General features: G+C 41.2%; 1 protein-coding gene across 3 annotated transcripts; it reads right to left on the bottom strand.

The window, feature by feature from the left end:
• Positions 1–1,108: 1,108 nt before the first annotated feature.
• ESCO2 (establishment of sister chromatid cohesion N-acetyltransferase 2) lies at positions 1,109–24,790 on the bottom strand. Of its 3 annotated transcripts, none has more exons than XM_073335526.2 (11): positions 24,734–24,790; positions 21,762–21,827; positions 18,907–19,936; positions 13,039–13,129; positions 12,062–12,122; positions 8,175–8,307; positions 6,266–6,397; positions 5,859–5,948; positions 4,007–4,150; positions 3,401–3,582; positions 1,109–2,170 (listed from the first exon to the last, which is right to left on the bottom strand). In XM_073335526.2, exons 2-11 carry the CDS (start codon positions 21,812–21,814, stop codon positions 2,038–2,040), a joined length of 2,049 nt encoding a protein of 682 aa, XP_073191627.1. In that variant the 5' UTR covers positions 21,815–21,827; positions 24,734–24,790; the 3' UTR covers positions 1,109–2,037. The 3 variants fall into 3 exon arrangements, with proteins under 3 accessions (XP_073191627.1, XP_073191626.1, XP_073191629.1); XM_073335525.1 differs by having other exon boundaries at positions 24,652–24,780; XM_073335528.1 differs by lacking the exon at positions 4,007–4,150 and having other exon boundaries at positions 24,652–24,780.
• Between the last annotated feature and the right edge of the window lie 118 nt (positions 24,791–24,908).

Below are 24,908 nucleotides of genomic sequence, written 5' to 3'. Positions count from 1 at the left end.
GGGCTGTCTACAGTTGCAGACCCATCAGTGGTTACTGTTTTCAAGAATCTTTAGTCAGAAGAGCTAGAAACAAATTGTGTAGATTTTTGACTACAGCTTTGTAACAAGGTGAGGACTCCCTGGTTATGCAACTTCAAAGTACACATGTACATTCTAACAGAACTGTATAGAACAGGCTGTGAAGAACCTAGAATGACAAGCATTTCAAGTGTAGGCCAATTACTTCAGTGCAGACTAATTATATGCTAGTAGCCATAACAAAAATGAAAGGGGAGTGGACACAAGGAAAACAAAGATAGCAAAACAGAAATTAAAGCCAGAGCATAAGGAGAAAGATTTTGTACTCTTGTAAGGCCATGAGTCAGGTGAGTTTTATCAGAGTTGATGAGCAGGTTGTGCCAGGGCAAAAAAAACCCAGTATGCTTACAAAGGTTAAAATAGTTGAAGACACTTAAGCAAATCAGTCCACCTAGCTAACATCCTAGGAAACTAAAGTAGTAATCCACTGCATTTAGAAACCTGACTCAGCAGCAAAGAGAAGTGGCTGACATACCATCCTTAGTAAAATACAGATATTGGTAATAGCATTATCAGTTTAGAGAACAAGCCATGCCTCAAAACTAGTGAAAGATTATATCTGGAGGGAAATAAATACATGCCAATTTCAATTTGCAGGGGCCAGGAAGAGTAGTCGGACTTCACTCAAATATATTTATAGTTAAGGGGAGATGTGATACTAGGGGAGGTAAAGACCAGACCACACCTGTTTCCTGGAGAATAGCATGGCAGTGAAACTAGGGATTAAATGGAGCCCATAAAAGAGTTTCCCTCTGGCTCCTTCACATGAGTCCTCTAATGCAGAAAACTGTTGCAAGAAGTTAGCACTACTGCTGCTTGATTTGTCAGTGGAAAGGTGGAGACCAACCCTGCAAGCCAGAGAATGACTAATTGAGTGACTAGGAAAATTTACATGGGATTGTGAATTCAAAGGGGCCGCTGGAGCCTTAAAATAGGATAAAGGGATTCATTTAAAAAAAACTTCTGAACCCAAGATGCAAGTGATCATCCAACTGCTTGTACTTGTAACCTTCAGAAATGAGGCACCCAATTAAATTTCAGAGGACTTTTATTGAACAAACTATCCATATCACCACCACCACCACCAGTGCAAGAATACTACCGAGTCTGTCTACAGCAAGATTTAGGATCAATCTTAACTTTAATCCCTGAGCAGCAGGTGGAGATTCTATCTGAGCATATCTAGACCAAGTTACTGAAAAATACACCCTTTATTAATATTAATAGTCCCATTGACTTTTGGGCATAAGGGGTCCAGGCCACGCTACAAGTGCTTTACATCTGCTCCTGTCTCAGGTAAGTTTTAGAGCTGTGTCAGTAACAGCAACCAGCAGGTATGTTTTGCTTTATCTTCTGTTCACTGCAACTCCCACTCTGGAAAGGTACCATATAGGTCTAGAGTCCTCACCCAGTCACTTGACTCCCAGCATGCAACTTCTAGCACCAGGTATAATCTATATCTGCAACATCCCTGGAACACTGGTATCTCCCTCAGCAGCACAGAGAGCAGAACACTGGTCTCCAGCTGTACCAAAGCAAGTAGCATACATATAAAGTTTCAAGATTAGCTGGAGTCTCCCTCATATCCTGTGGTATGAAGTAGCCAGACATTTATCCAAGCCAAATCTAACTCAGAGAAATCTTTATATTAATATAATTATTTTTGAAATTTACAAGTTATTGCAATAAAAACTTTAGCTTTCAGAACAAACATTTAGAATCAAACTTGGGTTTAGTTTCATAAAGTACAAACATTAAAATACAGAACACAATTATGTACAGAAAGTGACATTCTTTTAACTCCATGCCCTTTAACTTGATCAAGCAGCAAGAGTTAGCATTCAGTAGGAATCTAAAATGGAACATGGCTGAATAAGACAATTAAACATGAAAACTGCTTTACATTTAGCAAACTAAACAGCTCCAGTTCAGTTTAACTGTGATTGTTTGGAATTGGTCTTAACTAATAAAATTGTAAACAAGGAAGTTAGGGGTTTGGCAGTATTTGGTTGCAAACAGCTTGCCATCTGGTGTTGGGTCAGAGAAGGCGATTTCATCAGTGCTTAGGTAACAACCATACATGAATGTGTTTCTGAAACAGATAAGGACAGTTATTAGTGCAGTACAAGAGTTTGGTTCTGCCTCAGTATTTATATGGCTCTTATTACTGTAATATAAATGCCTGTGTTTTGTTCCCTGACCTCTTCTATACTTTGACAGCATTTTCATTATATACACTTTTTTCCAAACTGGGGGAAGCCATTTCTGGGTAGAGACTTTACTCCATGTAATTTGACATAAAAAGCAGCAGCACTGGAGTGATTACCATATTTGAAACAGGAGAATATAGCAGGTACAGTACTAGAGCAGTTTTATTCAGAAGTTTAATCTGAAAACAAGTGGTTTCAGATTACCAATATCACAGTCAGGATTTGATAAGTGAAGTTCACCATAGTAATCTGTTAAACTTGCTCTGTGCATTCGCACATTAAATGTATACTGGAGAACAGTTGCTTGGAGGCATCTGCAGGTCAGTGACCAGAAGGATGCATTTTAAAACAGTCAGCAACAGCTAACCAGCTAAGATGGTAACAGTTCTCAATGAAAGAGAAAATCCATTCATTTCATACTCTCTAGAAATGTGAAGGTTCCCAACCACAGCAGCTACTTACCAGGAATAAACTGGTGTTTTAAGAAGCTGCATTACAATAGACATGTGAAATACAGACTGCAATGGCAGACTAAGTATTTATTCATTTTGAAGTCTTACAAATTCTCAGAGTACTGGGCCAACATCAACTGTTAATTTAGGGTTAACAAGCAAACAAAGCCCACACCTATTAAATGGTTCAGAGCCTATATTCTATTTGGTTAAACGTGAAATAACCCCAACCTTGAGCATACAGGGTGATGTTTTGAAAAGTGCTCAGCCTTGGCTAAACTCTGCTCTCATGGTGACTTCAGTGGAAGCAAAGTCTGGCCAAAGGAGAGCACTGTCAAAAATCCAAGCCACAATACTTACATGGTTCTATGCATTTCTATTCCACCCACCACAATAGCACCAGGGCACAGATTGATGTCGGACTAAGTGCATATTTCAATCTGTTCAATCAGTTCTTTGCACTGTGACATGAACCTCTCAGACTTGCTGAAATACATTAGCTTACACCTTTCCTAAAAACATTTACTTAATGTTTTTGCTGTGAGCACTTTCTTCCCCCTGAAAATAAACCAAGCTGAAGTCTTCTTCCCATCATGTGTGCACCCATATTAATGGCTTACTTAGCAGTTTCATTTTGGGAGAGGCATCCCTTTTCCTTACCTGACTACATCCACCATACGACGTGCAATGCCTCTTCTCCGCATCAGGCTGAACACCCAGATTCTACTGATCCCACAAATGGCAACTTCCGGCTTTATGGAACAACGCCAGGCACGATGGTGCTGCAGGACATCCTGATTAGGGGACTGCGGAACATTAGGCTCAGACAGCACTCGGAATGCCTATCAAGGACAAACACTAAGTCAAATGAGTCTCTATCCTGAGGGAAATATGGAAACTCATGCAGGTGAGTTTGCTGCTGTAACACCAAAGGCAATCAACTATTTATTACGCTGGTCCTCTAAAGAAAGGTAAATGGCTACATAAACCACCTTTACCCAACATCTGAATTCAGCTGAAGGTACACTGAATGGAAGATTTTTGCACCCATCACTAACAACTTGGTTAATTCTTGTCACTTGCATTTTCATGATGGTGAGAGTGTAGAGCTCTAAAACCATCCAGCCAACCCCATTTCTCTGCCCCCCTTTACAAGGCCAGGAGTACCTGTGACATATAGGCTTAGATCAATGCTAACAACCCCAAGAGTCTGAATGCAAATTTTCTTTCATCTTATACAATTAAGATACTATTTAGAACACATACCTGTTTGATTTGTTCAGCAATTAAACAACCAACTATCTTCCTTTCATTGGACACAAAAAAGTAGGTTTTAATCTTGGATGGGCAGCTTAACACAATTTGTTTAAATCCCAGTTCATTATCTACAAGTTCTCGCACATCTTCTGCCTATAGATGTTAGGACAAGAGGTTCAGAGATGCACGTAAGAGTCTAGGATAGACATAGTTTGAGTTCAGAGAAGTAATCGATTTCAAACAGAGGGCTTGTGCACCTGAATGGAACTCAGTGATCACCACAATGGAAGTTCACTGTCCAACTGCAGAGCATCTAGCAACTCATTAAAAGCACTAGCAGCTTGTGCCAAATACATAGTTTGGTAGGTGTGCACTATTGTGAGATTTATGCAACTGGAATAGTCTCCTACAGAATGGTAGAAGGTTCATTGCTTGATACATTTGAGTAGACAATCCTTTATGCTATTGTGGACATTCTTCCACAGACAGAAAGATAGTCTCTTAGAGACTCTCCCTATCCTTTAATATTTATGCAACATGCAAACCGTTGTCTTTGTGGAAGATGGGAGCTCAGCCTAAAGTCATGGGTGAGGGTGTCATTGCACACTGACACATAGCTCACATGGTAAAGGCAGCAGATTGGTATTCCCCACTCCATGACTGACGAGATGTGAGGGGAAGGGCCCAGCCAAAACTTAGCCTGTGACTTGAATCACAGGAGCTTTGTTAACATAGCAGCAGCTGCTTCTCACTAGCTGCTATGTGGACTGATTCCAAATCAGCTGAGACAGGTTTTCATTGCTTTTTAACAAAGCACAGTAATAACTAAGCCACACAGAAAGCCAGCAACTCTAAGCAGCACTAGTGCCTTATACTAGGCAGACTCCAGGACTGGGGACTTCCCTCTCTATTTTAGGATACTCTGGTCTAATGTATTCCTGCTCACTCCGCAAATCTCTCTCCTGGCTCTTATACTGCTAATCACCATACTATCCATGTACATAAACACCCTCTCTCAGAGCCACTGGGCTTCTAAACAGTGTTACTTTTCAACAGCACCAAAAGAAACCCACTGGGTACTTCCAGCACCTCAGGTAGTTTAACTTCAACAGAATCTAGAAAAACAACATACACAACTGTATGAACATTTCTTTTAATAATCAATTTAGCTAAAGATTTTCCACTTAGTGTGAAAGTTGTGTGTTTCAGGCTGGATTTTACAAACATAATCTGGAGCATGGAGGACAAGCTCTTACCAAGTGTTTCTACAAGAGGGTAGCAAGAGCAATGTTCTACAAATGACAGTATCCCAAAAGTCTGTTCTTACCTCAAGTATCTTAGGGCCAGATTGTGAACTACTTACACTGATGAGCAGTCACTCACACAAGCAGCCCCATTAACTCCAGTGAGACTACTCCTGTGAATTAACTGCTCATGATTGTGAATAAGAGAAACTGGAAGACTAACACGGCTGCCATAAGATTACTTAGCTCCAAGATTTGTAAAGAAGAAAAGAGTTTAAACAAAAGTAGGTATCAGCCCTATCTGCAGTGAGGTGAGTGACTTGCCCAAGGTCACAAAGGAATTCTGCGACAAAGATGAGACTAGAACCCATATCTCCCGCCTCCTGGATCTATGAATCGGCCACAAGTTCATCCCTCCTCTAAGTATTGTAGAAACCAGCCATGTTAATTCCTTGCAGAGTGATCACTGAGTGAGAGGTTGATCACTAAATAGGATTTCTCCTGACAAGTGGGACACAAGTGATTATTATTTAGAATTAATATTGTAGTAGCACATACAGACCCCAGCCCTATCATGCTAGGCACTGAACAGACAAAGCTAGAAAGAAATATTGCACCTTTTTGATGGCATATTTTGGATCATCTGGAAGGATCAAAACCATTTTCCCATCCCAGAACTCTGCTACCACACGCTCTTTCTTCCAACCCTACCACAGAGAAAAAAAGAAAGTTATTTGCCAGGAAGAAAAAAACAAAAGGATTCAGCTAAGGCTTCTTTAATAAAAGAGACTCCATAGTTGTAATGTGAACCCTCCCAGTTTGCAGGCAGGAAATCAAATCACGTACGTTAACCCGTTAGCTCACATATGTCAATAAAAGGCAATTGCTGGAATAACAGATAAGTAATTTAATTTGTTCATGTTATTTGGATACAAAACCTTTGCCTAGTATAGCTTTAACTCTATACGCAACAATAAGTACTACTTCAAGGGTTCTTTGGCAAAAGCATCAGCCATTGCCTTACCACATATTTAATTCCCTCAAGGAACCTCTGGTGATGCTGGATGTGTTGGGCTTCATCCTCTGGGCTGGCAGCTGTATAGATCATGCCACATGATTTGCATATGATGGCACCAAAATGCTTCTGTCCAGCATCCTGTCATTACAAAGCAAAGTCAGAAGAGTCAGAGATGACAGAGGACAAGCTTTTGTTTTTTTTATAGACTATTCAGAACTGTACATAGCACTTCACATATTCAAGGCATATAATGAACATAATCTCTACAGTATGCCCTTCATGAGATAGGTGCCATTGTATGGATAGAAACACTAAAGCACAGAGACTGAGGGAATGGCATAAGGCCACAGACTGAGCAGGTGAGCAAGTGGCAGGGCTGGGATTATTTAGCCAATTCCATGGTCATTCCTCCAGACCACAGTGCCTCCTGTTTTTGTATCAAGAATTCACTAAGTCATTCTGTATTTGTTGTGTTTTTTTTGGAAGGCAATGCGGAAACAAGGAATTAAACTCCAAGGTTTTTTTAAAAGCAGATAAAATTAATAAAGAACAAACTGTAATAAAAAATGCAGCTCTAAATGTAAGGCCCAATGGGAATCCATTGTTGGAGTTCCCCAAGACCTCAGTTCAATTCCAGGCTCATCACTCAGGTTCCTCTATATGACATATAGCAAAGGTACACTGAATTGATGAGACTCAAACACAGGGAATTGGCCTCTTCCTTTACATGGTACATTGCATCACATTTTGGGATTGCCTTGGTTACTTACTCTGTAGGAACCAATCCCTGTACAGCACGATCTGTCCACGCACTGCCTATGAACGACTTTTACCTCATAAGTCAGAAATGTAAAGATCTTATCCATTGTTATCTTGCCCACTGTAAAAGGTTCCCTGTTGTTCACCCTTATCTTAGTTAGTACAGACATTCTGTTCCCAGCCTGCTGATCCATTTACTGCCCTAATCCTGTCTCCCAAGAAATGAGGCCTCACCTATGTCCAATTACTCATGTCAAGCCAGGCCTGTGTGCATACAGGTGACTTAGCTTATTGCAAGTGACACACGGGGCTTAATGACAGGTTTCAGAGTAACAGCCGTGTTAGTCTGTATTCGCTAAAAGAAAAGGAGTACTTGTGGCACCTTAGAGACTAACCAATTTATTTGAGCATGAGCTTTCGTGAGCTACAGCTCACTTCATCAGTTGCGTACCGTGGAAACTGCAGCAGACTTTATATACACACAGAGAATATGAAACAATACCTCCTCCCACCCCACTGTCCTGCTGGTAATAGCGAATGATGCCATTCAGTCACATACCATTGTAAGGCCAGGACTTCAAAGGGAATGAACTATATACACAGGACAGCACTAGGTGAGGATTTCATCCCTCATATCTGTTATATGAAACCCTCCATTGGTTAAATGGGGTTGCATTTCAGTCACAGATAAACTCCCAGGTACAGAATGTTTTAGACAACATCCCTACTGTGGTACTGTCCTTCATGACCCTAGTTGTCCACTAATGTGGCTGCAGCATTATGCTGGCTCTGCTCAGGCAACAAATCATGCAGCAATAGGAAACAAAGGATTTCTGTGTCAAGCAAATTCACTCCTATGGTATCCATACAGGCATTTTTAATAGCAAATTCTACATTTCCTATTTATTCACAGATATAGTAAAGCTTTAACCCCAAGTAAACCTTAGAAAAGAGTTTCACAAATAGTGGCACAATCTTTACATTTGAAGTTTTGGAGACAGATTTATACAATTCATTAGAGCTGTACATATACAGTGTTTGAGATTTATATGTAAGGGAATCTAGTATTGGTTAGCCTGAAAGCTCATTTCACTACTATCACATGGTAGCGCAAGCTCCCCTAAGAATGAGTAACAGCCCACAGAGGGATACTCACAATGATCATCTGGTCTTTAAAGTCTTTGCTTAGGTCTTTTGTTTTCTTGCTGGTTTTCTGGAAGGTATGAACCATTTTTGTAGGTGGGCTGAATCCCAGGGGAGAAGCCAGATCATCTGGGAAAGGCTGTGGTCTGAAAGTAGTTTCAGAGTTGCATCTGAATTAGTCATTTCACACTCTCAGTCAGATTGAACACTAACGTGACTAACTCCCCAGAACAGACCAGCAAAGGAACTCAACAGATGTGTGCAGGTTAGTTCTTCCTGTTTCAAGAGACCCCATACTAAAACTGATAGTAGGAAGCTGGACTGATGGCAGTATTGAGATGCAAACAACCAAGGTTCTAAGGGCTGCACCAAAAAACAAAGTCAAGGCTTTGAGGAACAACACTGCATCTAGACTCTAGCCCCAAACCTGTAGCTCTAGAACTGTTCTAGAGGAAGAATACAAGAGCCTACATCTGAAGTGTTAAATCTGATCTCAAGGACACTCCATACTGCAGATATGAGTCAACGGAGCTAAGCTGCCAGGATTCCTGCTCCTTACATTCACTGAGGATGGTGGCTCTAACAAGGTTGATGACCACTGATCTAAGTGTTCCTGTGCTCAGAGGAAAAGAGACAATGGGTGAAAGCCGTTGCTACTCCATACACCCAAACACGGGAGCATCACTCCCTCTCTCATCCCCCTTTAAGAAAAGGAACATGAACTATGAAAATGTTTAAGGCTGGGGCATTAATCATACAAAAAGTTGGGACGATATCTTTGAATGCCCCAACAGTAACTGTAACTTGGTCTCTCAAGCACATCCTTCACATGCCCTATAGTACCTCAGACCACCTCTCCCCGAGTTCTGCTCCAGCAGTGGAGATTATCTGAGATTCTGAAATAACAGGTACCAGATTTAGATAATAGAATTGGAGGCATTTTCAGGGAAAGTCCCTCAATTCTGGGACTCAATTCTCCATTCTGGTCCAATGGAGACAAAGTTTTGCAAACTTTCAAAATAAATAGTAAGGCTAACAGAGGGCATGGGTAGATTGAGAGATGTGGAAAGGATTGTTCATGAGACTATTGACCCAGATGGAGTCTTTATATGAATTTTTAAAAACATTTATGTGAAACTTGCTCTTTGGAAAAGCACACATTAAAATTGTTAATAAATAAGTGGTGCTTTATAGAATTACCTTTAATGCTTCAGCTACACACAAGCTGGCAGGGTTACTTTAGGAACTACCACTTTAAATTTGCTGTTGTACAACAGCCTTAACATGGGATTAACAGAGATAAGCACTGAACAGTTTTCTAGGTTTGGATGCTAAGGACAGTTCCCAAAGCAGAGAGCTAAAGTATAGTTCTAGTAGAAAAAGTTTCTACTTATCTATTCCCAAGAGACAGTGTAGGAGGTAACAGCAAATCCAAGGCCATATTTTAGTTAATCACAAACACCAGGATTTCGGCATATTCCAGAATTCCATTTGCATCAATATGGAAGGTATTTGAAAAGCCCCCACAAGGGAGCAATGTAAATATGTAATCAGATCTCTCTCACACACACTCTTAAGTGGCAGAGAATTATAAGTTTGACAAGTTATTTGGGTTTTTTGGTTTTTTTTTTTTCCTCTTTCAGAACTAAAACAATTTTTAAATGATTTTATGTTCACAACAAATTCTATCAGAATGTTTTGATTACTAGCAATCTGCTCCAAAGAAAGATGACTAAATAAGACAGAGGGATTAGTGGTTTTTGTTCTGCATGGGAAAACAGAACATTTCCACTGGAAACATAATATGGCAATGGATTTGTCAAACGAATAAGTCATCAGAGTCATGGACACATTAGCATGAGCATATTCTACAAGGAAGATTATTTGCAGGACTGTACTAATCTATTTAACAGCACAAGGTGTTCATATTGTTACAGATAATCAAACAGATCAATCTTATAAAGTTATGCAATATAATGAAGGGCAATGCTAAAGGCCAGTGCCCAACAGACCTTTGAAACACATGCTCAACTAGATAAAGGTTGGGTTAGAACAAAGGGAAGAGCACGAATAGAAAATAGAAGCTTCAATTTTTTTCACAACTTCTCTATCTTGCAATCCCCTTTTTACACAAAAAAGATGGTCTGAACACCAGTGGCATTGGGTATTATGGAAAGGCTTATCAGCTGAGAAACGTTGACTGTACCATATCTGGTATAACCACATCATACTCCTTACGCAGTTAAAGATTTAACAAGAGACAACACTTGAACCCAGTGCAATTATATTAGATATATGAACTTCTCAGATGGTTGAAAGTTCACGGGGTCTTCCATATAGTACTTCCCAGTGTACCAGATACCCTCACATTTCTGGAACAGTCATATTGCTAGCATTAATCACTACAATATAGAGAAAGCCACACTACTAAAGAAGAGCAGCAGAAAGGTAGTCTACCAAACTGACATGAAGTTTAAGAAGTGACAGTATTTTAGAATGGTAGCCTTGTTAGTCTGTATCAGCAAAAACAACAAGGAATCCTTGTGGCACCTTAGAGACTAACAAATTTACTTGGGCATAAGCTTTCATGGGCTAGAACCCACTTCATCAGATGCATGGAGTGGAAAACACAGGAGCAGGCATAAATACACAGCACATGAAAAGATGGGAGTTGCCTTACCAAGTGAGAGGTCAGTCTAACGAGACAACTCAATTAACAGTAGGATACCAAGGGAGGAAAACTAACTTTTGTAGTCATAATGAGAGTGGCCCATTTCAAACAGTTGACAAGAAGGTGTGAGTAACAGTAGGGGGAAATTAGTATGGGGGAAATTAGGTTTAAGTTTTATAATGACCCAACCACTCCCAGTTTTTATTCAGGCCTAATGTGTTGGTGTCCAGTTTGCAAATTAATTCCAGTTCTGCAGTTTCACGTTGGAGTCTGTTTTTGAAGTTTTTTGGTTGAAGAATTGCCACTTTTAGGTCTGTTATTGACTGACCAGGGAGACTGAAGTGTTCTCCTCACACTTGGTAAGGCAACTCCCATCTTTTCATGTATTTATACCTCATCCTGTATTTTCCACTCCATGCTTCTGATAAAGTGGGTTCTAGCCCACAAAAGCTTATGCCCAAATAAATTTGTTAGTCTCCAAGGTGCCACAAGGACTCCTAGTAGTATTTTAGAACATTCACATGGGCAAGTTACACAAGCATTCTGGGAACTGTAGTTCAAATAATCTCAGTAAACATGACTTTACTTCAGAAACAGGAACTATTTCACTAGTTTGAAACTTAATATAAGATAGTAATAGTCAGAGATGGAAAATATTACTAGGGTATCAAGTCCCTATGCTAAGGCCTGATATTGTCTTCCTCCATTCCACTAGACAATTTTTATTATTTATATTCCAGCAGTACATACAGGACCCAACTGAGATCAAGGCTCCACTGTGCTAGGCTAGACAGATTCACATAGGAGACAATTCCTGCTCAGAAGAATTTATAAACTAAAATGACAAGTCAGACAAAAGATGGGGAAAGTAATATTATCCTCGCTTTACAGATGGGGAAAATAAGGCAGACAGAAATTAAGTAATTTGCCCAACATCACACAAGTAAAGGGTGGCAGAGCCAGGAACTGAACCCACATCTCTAAATTCAAAGTCTGCAGCTTAGCCCAAAGAAAGAATAGTGTTTCATCTTCCCTCTCAAAAATAAAATCCAACACTTTCATATCTTAATGATGGCTATTTCTCAGCCCTCACCACATCTCACTGGTAAAGAGAAATTGTTTGTTATTTTTGGAATTTATGATCTCTTATTTTTTAAAATCTGATTTTTGGAGGTATTGCTCAAAATTCTGTCTCATTCTTGGAGAGTGTTTGAGTAAAACAGACATACCTTACTTTGTTGACTGAGGGTGTACTGAATATGGGATAGACAACATCTGTTGAAGGGGACACTGGAAAGAGTCACACAATTTGTTAGTATTGGACACAATGACGATACAAAACATGTGTGTATCTAGAAAAGGGGCCTAGGTGAACCAGTAGTTTCAATTGATACACAAGCATGAAAAACTCTGAACTCCCAATACTCAAGAGTTTACATTAGCATTAGAAAATTTTTGGTACTGCAACAAATAAAACCCACTCAATATTTTTATATGGAACTTGCTATTTTTGATCCAATTAACTATTGACAGAATATCCTGTGCTTTATGCTTTGAAAAAAAACTGTTGCAAGCCAAGGGTCAGGGAAAACCAAATCTCCAGTAGAACCTTCACCAGGGAACACGTGAAAATTCTTATTAGAGCAAATTGTTGCATCAATAGCTTAATAGTCTTCTGCTATTAATAAAATTATGTCTAACACCATTTCTCGTAACCCAGACTTTCCCAACTTGTGATCTTAGAGCTAAAGCATACTCTGTATTCATGGTTTCACAATCTTAGAGAAAGTGTGATGTCACAAATTCAGCACTAGACTTCACTGCAACAGAAGAAATTTCAGTCCCTTTTTAGCAAAATTGATGAGGAAAACAAAGTAAAAAAAGGTAAATATTGTCCCACAAGGGTGGAAGACCTTCTTCATAGTTCAGCTGTTGGACTGCCTTTAATTTCCATAGCATTTTGACTATATTTGCCAATAGCCAAAGAGCAGCATTTTTCCCTCCCATCAGATTCCACATCAGACACAGAAAACAGATAGCAATACAGAGGCAAGCCAGAAGAGAGGCCTAAACAGTAATTTTATAATCAATCCCTTTAAGAAAAATACTCTCTATGAAGTTGAGCTACATAATTCCTTACTTAGTGATCTTGGGACATAAACATCATGACAGGTGCCTAGACCAATACAGCTACAGCATTATTTACCTTTATTATTCTCTGTTGGAGACTGACTGAAAGGAATATTCTCTTGATCGTTGAACTCACGGTTTATGGAAGATCCAGCTTCATCCGAGTTCTGTAATACAGATAAACATTCTCAAAGAAAAACCTGTCAGCTTGACTTAGTTTCCAGTTTGCTAGTTACACAATCTCACGTAGCTCAAGTGCTCAGGGCACAGGCCAAATGTGGCCAAGGATATTCTGAAATGCAACTAACAGCCTTTATCCTCTTCAATACAGAAACGTGGTTTGCAGAGGCTAGAGGTTCCACCATGTAATGCTCCACCTTGAGCTGAACATTACTGGATAATACTGTATGCTGAAATCTGCAGTCTCATGGGCCGCACCTCAGTATTGAAGAAGCTTTTTTTGGGGGGCGCAAGTTATTTATGGCCAGGTTTACGGCAAGTTGTCAATGTCCCTCACGTGGCTTTCTACTGCTTCTAGCTGCAGTTCTGTAGGATTATTTCTTCATTTCAATATTTTTGGTATCCTGGTCCTACACAGGTGTCTATAATTCTGAAACTGCAAAGCCTTTGGGAACTTCCTGCAAAGATTCAACGAATGACCATGTTAGATTGATTTTTACCTTAAACTTCTGCCCAACTTCTAGCTTCTATGACAACTAGAACATATTAATCCTCCCCTCCCCGTTACGAAAACCATAATCCCATGGACAGCCACCAATTAAAACCATCAAGTCAAACAGGAGCTGTTTGAGACTAGATCAAGGCACAAAGCCTATAATGTTGGCCTATAATTTTGTGATAGCAAATCCAGTGATACAAATTCATTTCCATACACCCAAGGCTTCTGAAAATGCAGTTTATTATCCTAAGAGCCTGCAACCACAGCAGGCCCAGCTGCTTTGAAGTTATATTTTTTATTTTATATGCAAGATTGTTGACCTACCCAACATTTGTATTTTATTAATGTTGTATTGTAAAAACACGCTGGCAATCAAGTAAGGAATGTGATGGATACATTAATACAGTACAAATGAACACAGAAGGCAATAAATAGCTCTTTATTAAACCAACACAGGAGCATAAAACACATTAGTCCAATAAAAGCTAATACTCACCTTGTCTATTGTTTTCCTTCAAGGACCAGTACAGCTATGAAAAAGCATTCCAATACCACTTATCCTCTCCTCCAAACACCTTTTAGGTGCCAGAAAATAGAAGTAAAATGTGAGATTAAGTATAATGAAAAAGGCCCCAAACCTGGTTTGCATTAGGTATTTTATTGCTCCACTCTTCCATTGGCAATCTTACCTGTGGCATCTATACACTGAGTTAGAAACCAGAACTTATCTCCAAAACGAAACAATTCTCTAGCAACCCACAAAAGTAAGACTTAGTGGGAGCTAATTCATCAGTGTTGATTTTTGAGAGTCATTTTTAAATTTAAACCATTTGAGTGCTGAACATGCGTTTGATTGTCATACAAGGTATGTTTTTAAGAGTCATACCCTTACTCTGTCCCTAGAACTAGAGGCCCCACTTTTCAAAGGCCTAGTGATTTTAGGTGCCTCATTGTCTGAGACATCCTAAAGAAGCCTGGCTGGAAGTGCTCAGACCTATCTAAAAATTAGGCCCCTATAAATTGTCTCAGGTTGTACACCATAACACTCATACATCCAAAATCACTAAGCACTTTTGGAAGTTTGGGTCAAAACATTTGGCCATTTTGAATTTCACCCTTCTTTATTATGCAACCACCTCCTCGCTGGTCTCCCTAATACCCACCTTACTCCACTAGTCTATTCTGCAGACAGCACCTAAAATCCTTTTCTTTGTGCCACAGAACATAGAATCATAGAATATCAGGGTTGGAAGGGACCTCAGAAAGTCATCAAGTCCAACCCCCTGCTCAAAGCAGGACCTAATCCCCAACTAAATCATCCCAGCCAGGGCTTTGTCAAGCCTCCCTTTGTTACCTCCCTAGGTAACCCATTCCAGTGTTTCACCACCCTCCTAGTGAAAAAGCTTTTCCTAATATCCAACCTAGACCTCCCCCACTGCAACTTGAGACCATTGCTCCTCGTTCTGTCATCTGTTACCACTGAGAACAGTCTAGAGCCATCCTCTTGGAACCCCCTTTCAGGTAGTTGAAAGCAGCTATCGAATCCCCCCTCATTCTTCTCTTCTGCAGATTAAACAATCCCAGTTCCCTCAGCCTTTCCTCATAAGTCATGTGCTCCAGCCCCCTGATCATTTTTGTTGTCTTCCGCTGGACTCTTTCCAATTTTTTTCACATCCTTCTTGTAGTGTGGGGCCCAAAACTGGACACAGTACTCCAGATGAGGCCTCACCAATGCCGAATAGACGGGAATTATCACGTCCCTCGATCTGCTGGCAATGCTCCTACATATACAGCCCAAAATGCCATTAGCCTTCTTGGCAACAAGAGCACACTGTTGACTCATATCCACTGTAACCCGTAGGTCCCTTTCTGCAGTACTGCTTCCTAGCCACTCGGTCCCTAGTCTGTAAAAGTGCATGGGATACTTCCCTCCTAAGTACAGGACTCTGCACTTGTCCTTGTTGAACCTCAGATTTCTTTTGGCTCAATCCTCTAATTTGTCTAGGTCCCTCTGCATCCTATCCCTACCCTCCAGCATATCTACCACTCCTCACAGTTTAGCGTCATCTGCAAACTTGCTGAGGGTGCAATCCACGCCATCCTCCAGATCATTAATGAAGATATTGAACAAAACTGGCCCCAGGACTGAACCTTGGGGCACTCCACTTGATAATCATGTTACCACATCTCTTTGAACCCAAGCCTACACCACCCTTCTTCAACTTCGTTCTGAATTATACTGCACTTTCTATCCTTCCCACTCTCAGCTTCACATCTTCTCTGATACTACCTCCTATGTCCGAATTCCCACCCTGTCTCCAAGTCTACATACACCAAGCCACCTATTACCAAAAGAAAGATGCTCTAAGCTAAAAGTTTCCGCCAAATCTCATTGTGCATTCACTTTTCCATCTGTTTGGACTTAGATCCTCTCAGAACATCTCCTTTCTTGTATAGCACTGGAACACTGTAGCTCACGAAAGCTCATGCTCAAATAAATTGGTTAGTCTCTAAGGTGCCACAAGTACTCCTTTTCTTTTTGTGAATACAGACTAACATGGCTGTTGCTCTGAAACCAGTGCTTAATAAGTTATTCCTGGGGGAATTCTGTGCCAAAAATTAAAAATTCTGCATGCAATATTTTAAAATTCTGAAAAATTCTACATATTTGTCAAAATTAACACAATATAATCATACAACTTCAAATTATTTTGGTGATTTTTTTTCAAAATATCTGTCAGCAAGTATGTTTGTAACAATACAGACAGCAAAAAAATTCAAAAAATGTTTTTTGACAACTAGATTCCTTACTAGGCATATTAATACAGAACTTTGAGTGATAATTCATTTAAACTACAATCCAAAACTGTATTTCCCGGATCCCTCAGAAGTGTTGCAACGGCTTGGAGAAGTTAGGGGTAATGGAGGAGCTGAGGGAGAGTGAAGTAATTGCTGGGAAGGAGCCTGGGAGTGAACCTGGAGGGTTGTTGGGTATGGGTGGGAGAAGTACAGAACAGGTTTTCGGGTTTTTTTTGGGGGGGGGGCAGGGGAGTGATTGTTAGGGAGTTGGGGAGCCTTCCCTATGCAGACACTGGCTGACCCCTAGCTCCCATTCAGTCAGGCACATCTGCCCCATCCCCATGTGGCCCTGCACCCCACTTCCCCCATCCCCATATGTCCCAGCAAACCCCTCGGCCCCTTCCTCCATCTCCCCACACCCCTATTCCCATTCAGCCCCTGCCCCAGTCTGTCCCTCCCACTAGCCCTTCTGAACCCCAGTATATGTGACCTCCCGCAGCAGCCCCGTGTGCTCCGCTCCATCTCTCCCTCTCCATATCCTGTGCCTCCTAACCAGGTTCCATGAGTAGGCTGCTGTGAGGAACGCAGCCAGCTACTACTGCCAGTGAGACCACCTGCTCTCTGTTCTGGTGCCACAACAGCCTCTGGTGGGCAAGAGGTGCAACTGCAGCACCTCTCCAGCAGAATGTATTTTCTGCAGAGAAGAAATTTGTGGGGAACAATGGTGCAAAATCCCCCCCGCCCCTTTATCTTATACTGCTCCTTATCTTATACTGAAGAGCCACCATCCTCAGAAGCTAAAAGGTTAAAATATTTTGGATAGAGACCAGCTCAGTAAATCCATTGTTACTGCTTCACTTAAGCGTAATAAGATTGGGTTTAATCTCACCCCTTGGACTGGGGAATCTGTAGAACCAGCACACAGACTCTACAAGGAAAGGAATTACTCTAGAGCAATCTTTGCATTCAAGATTGGAGTTCATTTGTAGCATTCCCAAGTCACCACTCAGGCCTCACTGGCTACCAGCAAGGGTACAAACAGAATCCTCAGGACCCAGAAGAAGTCTCAAAACAAATCTGGAAACAGATTTGTTTCTTTGCTCAATTGTTTGTTTCACTTTGACACTGAGGCTAACAAGGAAACATCTCAAAGAGAGTACCTTGGCAGGGACCTTGAGAATTCTGGCTTCCTCTGGAGACTTGAGCCTGATCTTTTAGGATCAGGTAGGGTATGCTACTTATCAATTCCTTGGAACTGCAGGGAACCCATGGCTTCGCACACCTCTTGGTACAGTAAAAAACAGTTGTGATTATTCGATGTCCCTTCCATTTTATATTATGCCTCTCAACAGATTGCTTTTTTAAAAGTGAAGTCAATATTTTGGAAATGCAATACTTACTGGTAGACTTAATTACCAGCCTAATTAGGACATAAAGGGGATATAAGTGTAGACAGAGTGCATTAAAGGTAGAGTACAAAGAACAAATATATTGTGTTTGTGCCTTTATGGTTAAGATTTATGAAGGCAACCTGAAAGTTCCCCAACTACCAAGTCATATTCTCCCACACCCCCCGCCCCCTTTTTTTTTTTAAAGGCATTACAATTTCAGGTCTTGTCTACCCTGAAGGCTCTATGGTAACCAATGGTCAAGTTAAATGACAACACAAGACTTAAGCGACAAAGCTGAACAATTAAAAGGGTAAGAGATTTTTAATCTAACAGTTTAAGCCTGCATTTTTACTAATAACTATGCAACTCTTGCACCAAGTACACTTGGGAGAAAAGTTGGCTTTGTTGAAGATTCAATACTGATGTTAGGATATAGATATGACACAGACAAGGAGAATGCTCGGACTATAAATCTGAGCCTCAACGAGTCCTCCAGCCAAACAAGGAAGTTCCACACTTCATATTCCTAATATTTATAAGGTTTTTAAAAAAGCAGATTTTTAACTGACTTTTATGCTGCATTAAAGAAAGTAAAAAAGGGTATGAATCCAATTTTACAAAAACTCCTTTTGGGTAAGCTTTCCTCTCAGCTAACCTAAACCTAAATAGCAATAGTGACCAGTAGATGGAACAAAGCAGCAGTGAAGAGATGAGAGTTCAATTCTCAAGACTTCTGTGTACATTTACATATGTCACTCGAAGTATGGATTTAAGTTATTAGTTTCAGCGCTGCCCTACTCCACAGCATCCTGCATCCACATGCTCAGGAATTCAAACCCGCACTGACAAAGAGCTTTCTAGTTACTGCCTGAGGTCACATGAATCAGAAGAAAATCTTTAAGGAATATCTTTCTTTGATACAGCTCTCAAACATGCCTTACTTAAAGTACCATACACTTTCCCTGTGCTTCAGAATGATTAGAACTAGCAATGCAACTTCATCCTTGCTGAACAAAGCAAGTACACACTTTTAATATACACACAAATCTTAAGTGACACTCTCCATGCTACTTACCAGGTTCCTTGTATCAGTCTCCTCTGGAGTCAAAGGCTTTGAGGAATCAGAGCAGCTGAATGGGATCAATTCAACTTTCTGCATTGAGACATTCAATTTGTGAATGACCTTCTTTTGACTTATGTTATTGGCCAATTTCACCCTATCCTCCTCTCTATCTTCATTCCCTTTCTTCTGGGGCACACTTGCACATTTTGATACCTCACTGGCCTTGGCAACTTCGTTTTTATCATCTGAGTGAAACTCTGCATCTCCTGATAGTCTCAGCTGGTCACCCTCTGCTGCAGAACTTGAGAGAAGGTGGGAGGATTTAAGGCCTGAAGGCAGCTTTTTAGGACCAGAATGGGATTTCTTCCCAGTGGAAAAGAATGCTGCTCCCATCTGGAGCTTCAGCAGGGGTTTCATTTTCATGCTTAGGACTCGGAAAGGACCCTCCATTTTCTTTTCAATTGGGCGAATAACGTTCTCCTTTTCCACAACAGGTTTGACAGGGGCTATATCTACCTTGGCTTTCTTAGAGTTTCTTGGTAAAATCTTGGTGTGCCTAGAATCAGTCTGACGTTTGGATGTTTTTGAGCTTGCATTCCTGAGGAGGTTCATATTTCCCTGTACTTTCTCTGTCCTATTGGCAGTGGGGAGGTCTCCATCGTTGTCCCTCCAACTAAGAGGGCGGCTTTCATTTACCAGTTTCCTCTCCAGTGGGGTAAGATACTGCTTTTCTTTGCTGTAGAAGGATGCAGCAGGCACAATGGGCTTGTATGGGGAACCAGATTTTGGAGACACTTTACTCAGGAACTCCCTACATGCTGTCATTGGGATGCTGGCTATCTGAAGTGGGGAATTATCAAGCTTCCTTGACATGGAGGATTTCAGAGGGGAAGCCTGGTTTTCTTTATCCTCATCACTAAATCTAGGTGGCCATTTTGTTCGAGAAGCAAAGGTCCGATCTGTAGATGTCTTGACTGGAGACAGATCCACGGTGATGTCCATCATCAATTTTTTTGCTGGAGTCCCAAGTGCTAAGAACATGCTACAAAAATAAAAAAATAAAACAAATATTTCCCTCTTCTACAGATTGGAGAATCCTTCAGGCATAGTCAAGGCTCTGTTTAAGTCACACTAAAGTTTTTCTTAAAACAGTTTCTTCTATTGGTAAATAATCACAGAACTTATCTAGGGTGTTTTGTTTTTTTTAAACTACACTCACTGTAGTATTCAAGCACCTTAATAAAGAGCTGTATACTACCTTCCATCTACAGTTTCTATAAATGTCACTGGGACCTGGAAATATGAACAGAGGGCAGCACAGGGTCTACGATTTTTCCCCTAACAGTAGTGACGAATAGATCTCTTTGCCTGCCTGTATTAAAGGCTTGGTCTACACTTAAAAGTTAGGCTGACAGCCACCTCGGTCAGGAGTGTGAATAAAATAAATCACATCCCTGAGCGACACAGATATGCTGACCTAACCCGCAGTGTAGGTGCCACTGTGTTGACTGAAGGATGCTTCTGTCAATGTAGCTACCGTCATTTGGGAAGGGGGTATTGCTAGACCTAAGGAAAAACCCCTTCGGTCAGCTACCTCTATGGTACAGGGCTATGCCAGCATTGCTAGTGGCGTAGCTATGCTGCTGTAGCATCTGTAGTGCAGACAAGCCCTTAGAGCACAACTGCCATTTTACTTCTTTATTAATCATAAGCAGCATCAATTCTGCCACTAGAGCTCCAAGAATAATATCTGACATCTTATATTCCCTTAAGCAGAGAAAAAAATATTGTAAATCTTCCCCACTTGGCTCATTTTAGAGCAACACTCAACTTAAAATCACACTTCCAAAAATGTTTTTTCTTCAACTTGTTTTGAGTAACACCTATGATTACTACAACTAAAAGAACAGAGGAAAAGTTACATTTTCTTTTATTTTTGTATCCTTTATGCATTTGGCAGATCATACTGTGTACAATTTTCCCTTTTTTTGCAAGTCTTTCACACAGCAATGAGAAAAACATGAATATGTCAGAGCAAGTTTACTACCTGAAACTACTTTTAAACTTGTTTTTTTAATGTCACTAAAATTCCAGTAGCTAATGTCCCTTTAAACATGAAGTCAGTCTGGCTTCATGCAGGCACAAAAGCCTAGCCCTGCAGAACACAGTGCAGGACTGGGAGCTTAAGTGTCAAAATTTAAAACCAAACAAAAACTACACCATTTATATTCCTTTAGGAGAGCTGTAAAACAGTTTCCAAGTCACTTGATCCAATGTAAAACTACTAATTCACTAATATCTCTCCTTTTAAAGTATCTTATACATTTACATTTCAAAATTAAATAATGGAACCATCTTGTGACCTCATTAGGGCTGGGAGTGAGTTTTGCAGTTTGTAAAAGTTATGCAAATGTACAGTACTAGATACAAGTGATTTCCAAGTAAGATAAAACCACCCCAGTACAAACCAGTGTGTCGTTGCCCCATTAACCCAGACTTACAGCAGACAGTTTAATCTTTTTATCATAATTTTTAAGTCTATATATTCATATTCAAATTATAGTCATAATTTTTAAGTCTATATATTCTATTAGATGTAGAATCTTTTACAGCTTAGGGTTTCTTTCTACCTTAAATAAAGCTGTCAAGCTGCTCAGTACAATACATTTATAAAGCATTATGCATTACTAAAGAATGAAAAAGCCACTTAAGTTATTGCATCTCATAACTTTCCCCCCCATTTTATAGTAAAAGCATTGAGGGAATTAAAACATTTCTTCTGTTCTCAGTACATGAAGTGAACTATTAAATAATTTGTTTTCAGTGTAATAAATTGCAAAGACAAGATTATGAACAGATAAACACACCTATCAGAGCTAGAAGAACTACGATTCCTTTTTCTTGGAGTAACAGCTGCCATCTCAATAAAGTGCCTGAAAGTTAGAAGACATTTCAAGATATAATTTATGAAGTTATATTACACAGAAATATAACCGTATTATAAACGATATAACATTCACTCTTTAAAATAGCCTTAAAATATCTGTAATACTAAGTAAAAAAGTTAACAAGCACACGCATACCAACCTAAAAGGGCCACTTTCCATTGGTTTCTAGAGTAAACATTTTCTTATTTTTAAAGAAAGAACATTTAAAGGAAAATGACTATTCCTAAACCTAATTTCCAAAGATCTTCCATCTCCGAAATATCATGGCCCATTAATCTCAAACTTTCCCGAAAAAAGCCTTCTCTTGGCAGGGGACCACACATGAGAAACTTCAGGCAGAAAGGATTTACGAAGAAACCCTTTTGAGGAGACAAGGAAAACAAAAAGCCCCATCAGTACTGAAGCTAAATTAAAGTATTAAAGGCCATTTCTCATGTGCCATCTACAAATACATTAGTGTACCGCAATATATGCTTATTGCATAATGCCAGTGTGTCTAAAATTCTTTTATATAGTTCATTGATTGTGGTATTACATGGCTATAATAAAGATAGGAATTTGGTGAGACAACATAAATAGGGCCAAACCATTTTACAGCAATGTTTAAATGGCAGTTCCCAAATTTGGTTTAAGCCATAATGTAGATGGAGTTACAATGAAGCTGGAGAAATCTCTTTACATTAGCTGACCCTCATGGAACAAAAGAACTGAAATCCCAGCTCAGACAGTGGTCCCTGTAGTCAAGCATCCTATCTTCAATGCTGTACCAGATGCTTCAGAGGAAGGTGCAAGAAACCTGGATAAGGTATAATTGTTGACTAATCTGCCAATAAGAGGAGTTTCCTCCTGACCCATGTCAGTTAGCAGTTCACTTCTGCCTGGACGCATGAGGGTTTATAACCTATGTAATAAAAAAATTGCTATCCTAACTAATAGGACTCTGGATATGCTCACTATTCATATAAATATCCAATCCTTTCTTTGAATCCTATTAAGATATTGGCTTTAAACATATCTTGTGGCCAAAGGTTAGTTATGCATTGCATAAATAAGTATTTCCTTTTATCAGTTTGAAATTTAATGCTTTTCAATTTAATTTATGTCAATTTGCTCTTGCCTTATGGGTAAGGTAAATAAAAGTGTCCCATTTACTTTTTCTACACCATTAATTTTGCATATCCCAGTTTGTCTTCTCTCTAAACTAAAAAAGCCTCACTATTTCCATATGAAAGCTGGCCAGGCATCTAGAGAGTGAAAAACTACCAGATGAGATTCTTACCCCAGAGAGGGATGGCAGCATTCTGCATTTATCACTTGCTCTTCTCTGCTCCACTATTTGATCTGAAGTTGTGAGTTACTTTGCAAGCAACCAGTGCTTTACAATGCTACAGAGCCACCAAGACCACTGCTTGCAAGTCTATTTTTTTCATTTTTTGAAACTTTCCTTCCTGAACACACACAAGGACCAGAAAATTATGTGCAAAATAGACCTTCAACCACAACCTTCCACTTTCTTTGGGCACAAACAGAACAAAATACCGTTTTTTCCTTCTTTACATGGTAACCCACGTCAGGTCCATAATGAGGATAGCAAAACATGAGAGAGGAAAGGTATTATTAATCACAGTAGCAGCTAAGGATCAACCAAGAATGGAGCCCCAGTGTGCTAGGCACTGTATTAACACAGTGGCAGACAGTTCCTGACTTGAAGAATTTACAGTCTAAATAGACCAGACATACACATGGGGGGGGGGGGGGGGAAAGATTAGAACACAACAGCAAAACGAACAATGGCTACATCTACACTGATAGCAGGGGTAGACTACTGGCACTACATGTGGTAGCTACACACCATATGGAAAGGCTCTGGGGAGAGGGGGGCGTGAAGAGAGGCAGTAGGACACTACACTGCTGAAAATAGCAGCATAGATGGGGGCGTGAAGAGAGGCAGTAGGACACTACACTGCTGAAAATAGCAGCATAGATGGGGGGCGGCATTGTTTGGACATGTAGAAATCCCATGTAGGTTATACAACCTGGAGGATCAGGCATGTAGCGCATGCTATTCTACAAAGCCACCTCTCCCTATCTACACTGCTATTTTTTGCCAGGCTAGCTGAGCATGAAGTGCCCATACCTTGCAGGCTGCGTAGGCGTCACCAGTGTGATGGCAGCAAACAGCACCTCAGTGCCAGGATTGAGGGGGGAGGTTAGAGGGGGGGAGAATTAGTAAGAAAGAGGGGGATCAGTAGAAAGAAAATGGGCAGGTGGGGGGGGCAATGGGATCAAAGCAGGAGAGAAGAGGATGAGGGAGGCAGGGGTGGAACTAAGCGGAGGGGAAGAGATGGGGGGAGGGGGCTGGAGCAGACAGCCAATCAGCAAAGGGCAAAGGCCCCTCCAAATGACACAACACTCCCGGAGGCTCCCTGTTCTGGCTGCTTCTAGGGGAGTCTCTGGCTGGCTCCTCCTGCAGCGTTTCCTCAAGGCCCCCGCGTGGGGGGAGGGGGAGCAGGTGCCAGCCGCCCCCCCCCGTCAGCTCAGAGAGGAAGGGTCGCCCCTGCACAGTCCTGGGGGGGGTCGCTGGGCGGGGCTCCAGGGCCTAGGCCGAGCTCTGACATCAGGGGCCAGGAGCCCTGCGGTGGGGACTGCCCCCCCTTGCCCCACGCTGCTGTGGAGTGTGGCTATATGGGTGGGTCGTTTCCTGTGCCCTAAGGAGCCGCACGGGTAAGGCCCCGTCCCTCCCAGGACGCTATTTATCTGGGACCCGTAGGGCGCACGCAGCCCCCCGCCTCAGGCGGGAGCCGCTGACCTCAATCCCCGAGACCGCCGCTCTTGGTGCGAGAGAGGGCCGGGGTCTGCAGCTCCAGCCGTGAGCTCCAGGCAAAAATCACCTCAGCGCCGCCGCCAACCGCCTCTCCTTCGAATCCGCGCGGGCTCCTGGCGCGCGCGCACCCTCAGTCCCGCCCCTCTGCCGCGCGCCCCTCGCCGGCCGGCCGGCCAGCCCGGCTCCCATTGGACGCACCTGTCGTCATTCGCCGACCCTCACGTCCATTGGCCAAGCTCTTT

Source organism: Lepidochelys kempii, chromosome 3 (genome assembly GCF_965140285.1).
Source record: "Lepidochelys kempii isolate rLepKem1 chromosome 3, rLepKem1.hap1, whole genome shotgun sequence".
Lineage (NCBI taxonomy): Eukaryota > Metazoa > Chordata > Testudines > Cheloniidae > Lepidochelys > Lepidochelys kempii.
The sequence above is the reverse complement of the archived record's forward strand: the minus strand, read 5'-3'. Positions and strand labels throughout refer to the sequence as shown.

Excerpts from the sequence above, each read along its gene's own strand:
- ESCO2 (XM_073335526.2), bottom strand. The coding sequence starts at position 21,814 with ATGGCAGCTGTTACTCCAAGAAAAAGGAATCGTAGTTCTTCTAGCTCT. Across the intron at positions 13,130-18,906 it reads AGACTGATACAAGGAACCTG|AACTCGGATGAAGCTGGATC; the intron begins GTAAGTAGCATG and ends TCTGTATTACAG. Across the intron at positions 6,398-8,174 it reads TTAAAGACCAGATGATCATT|GATGCTGGACAGAAGCATTT; the intron begins GTGAGTATCCCT and ends TTGTAATGACAG.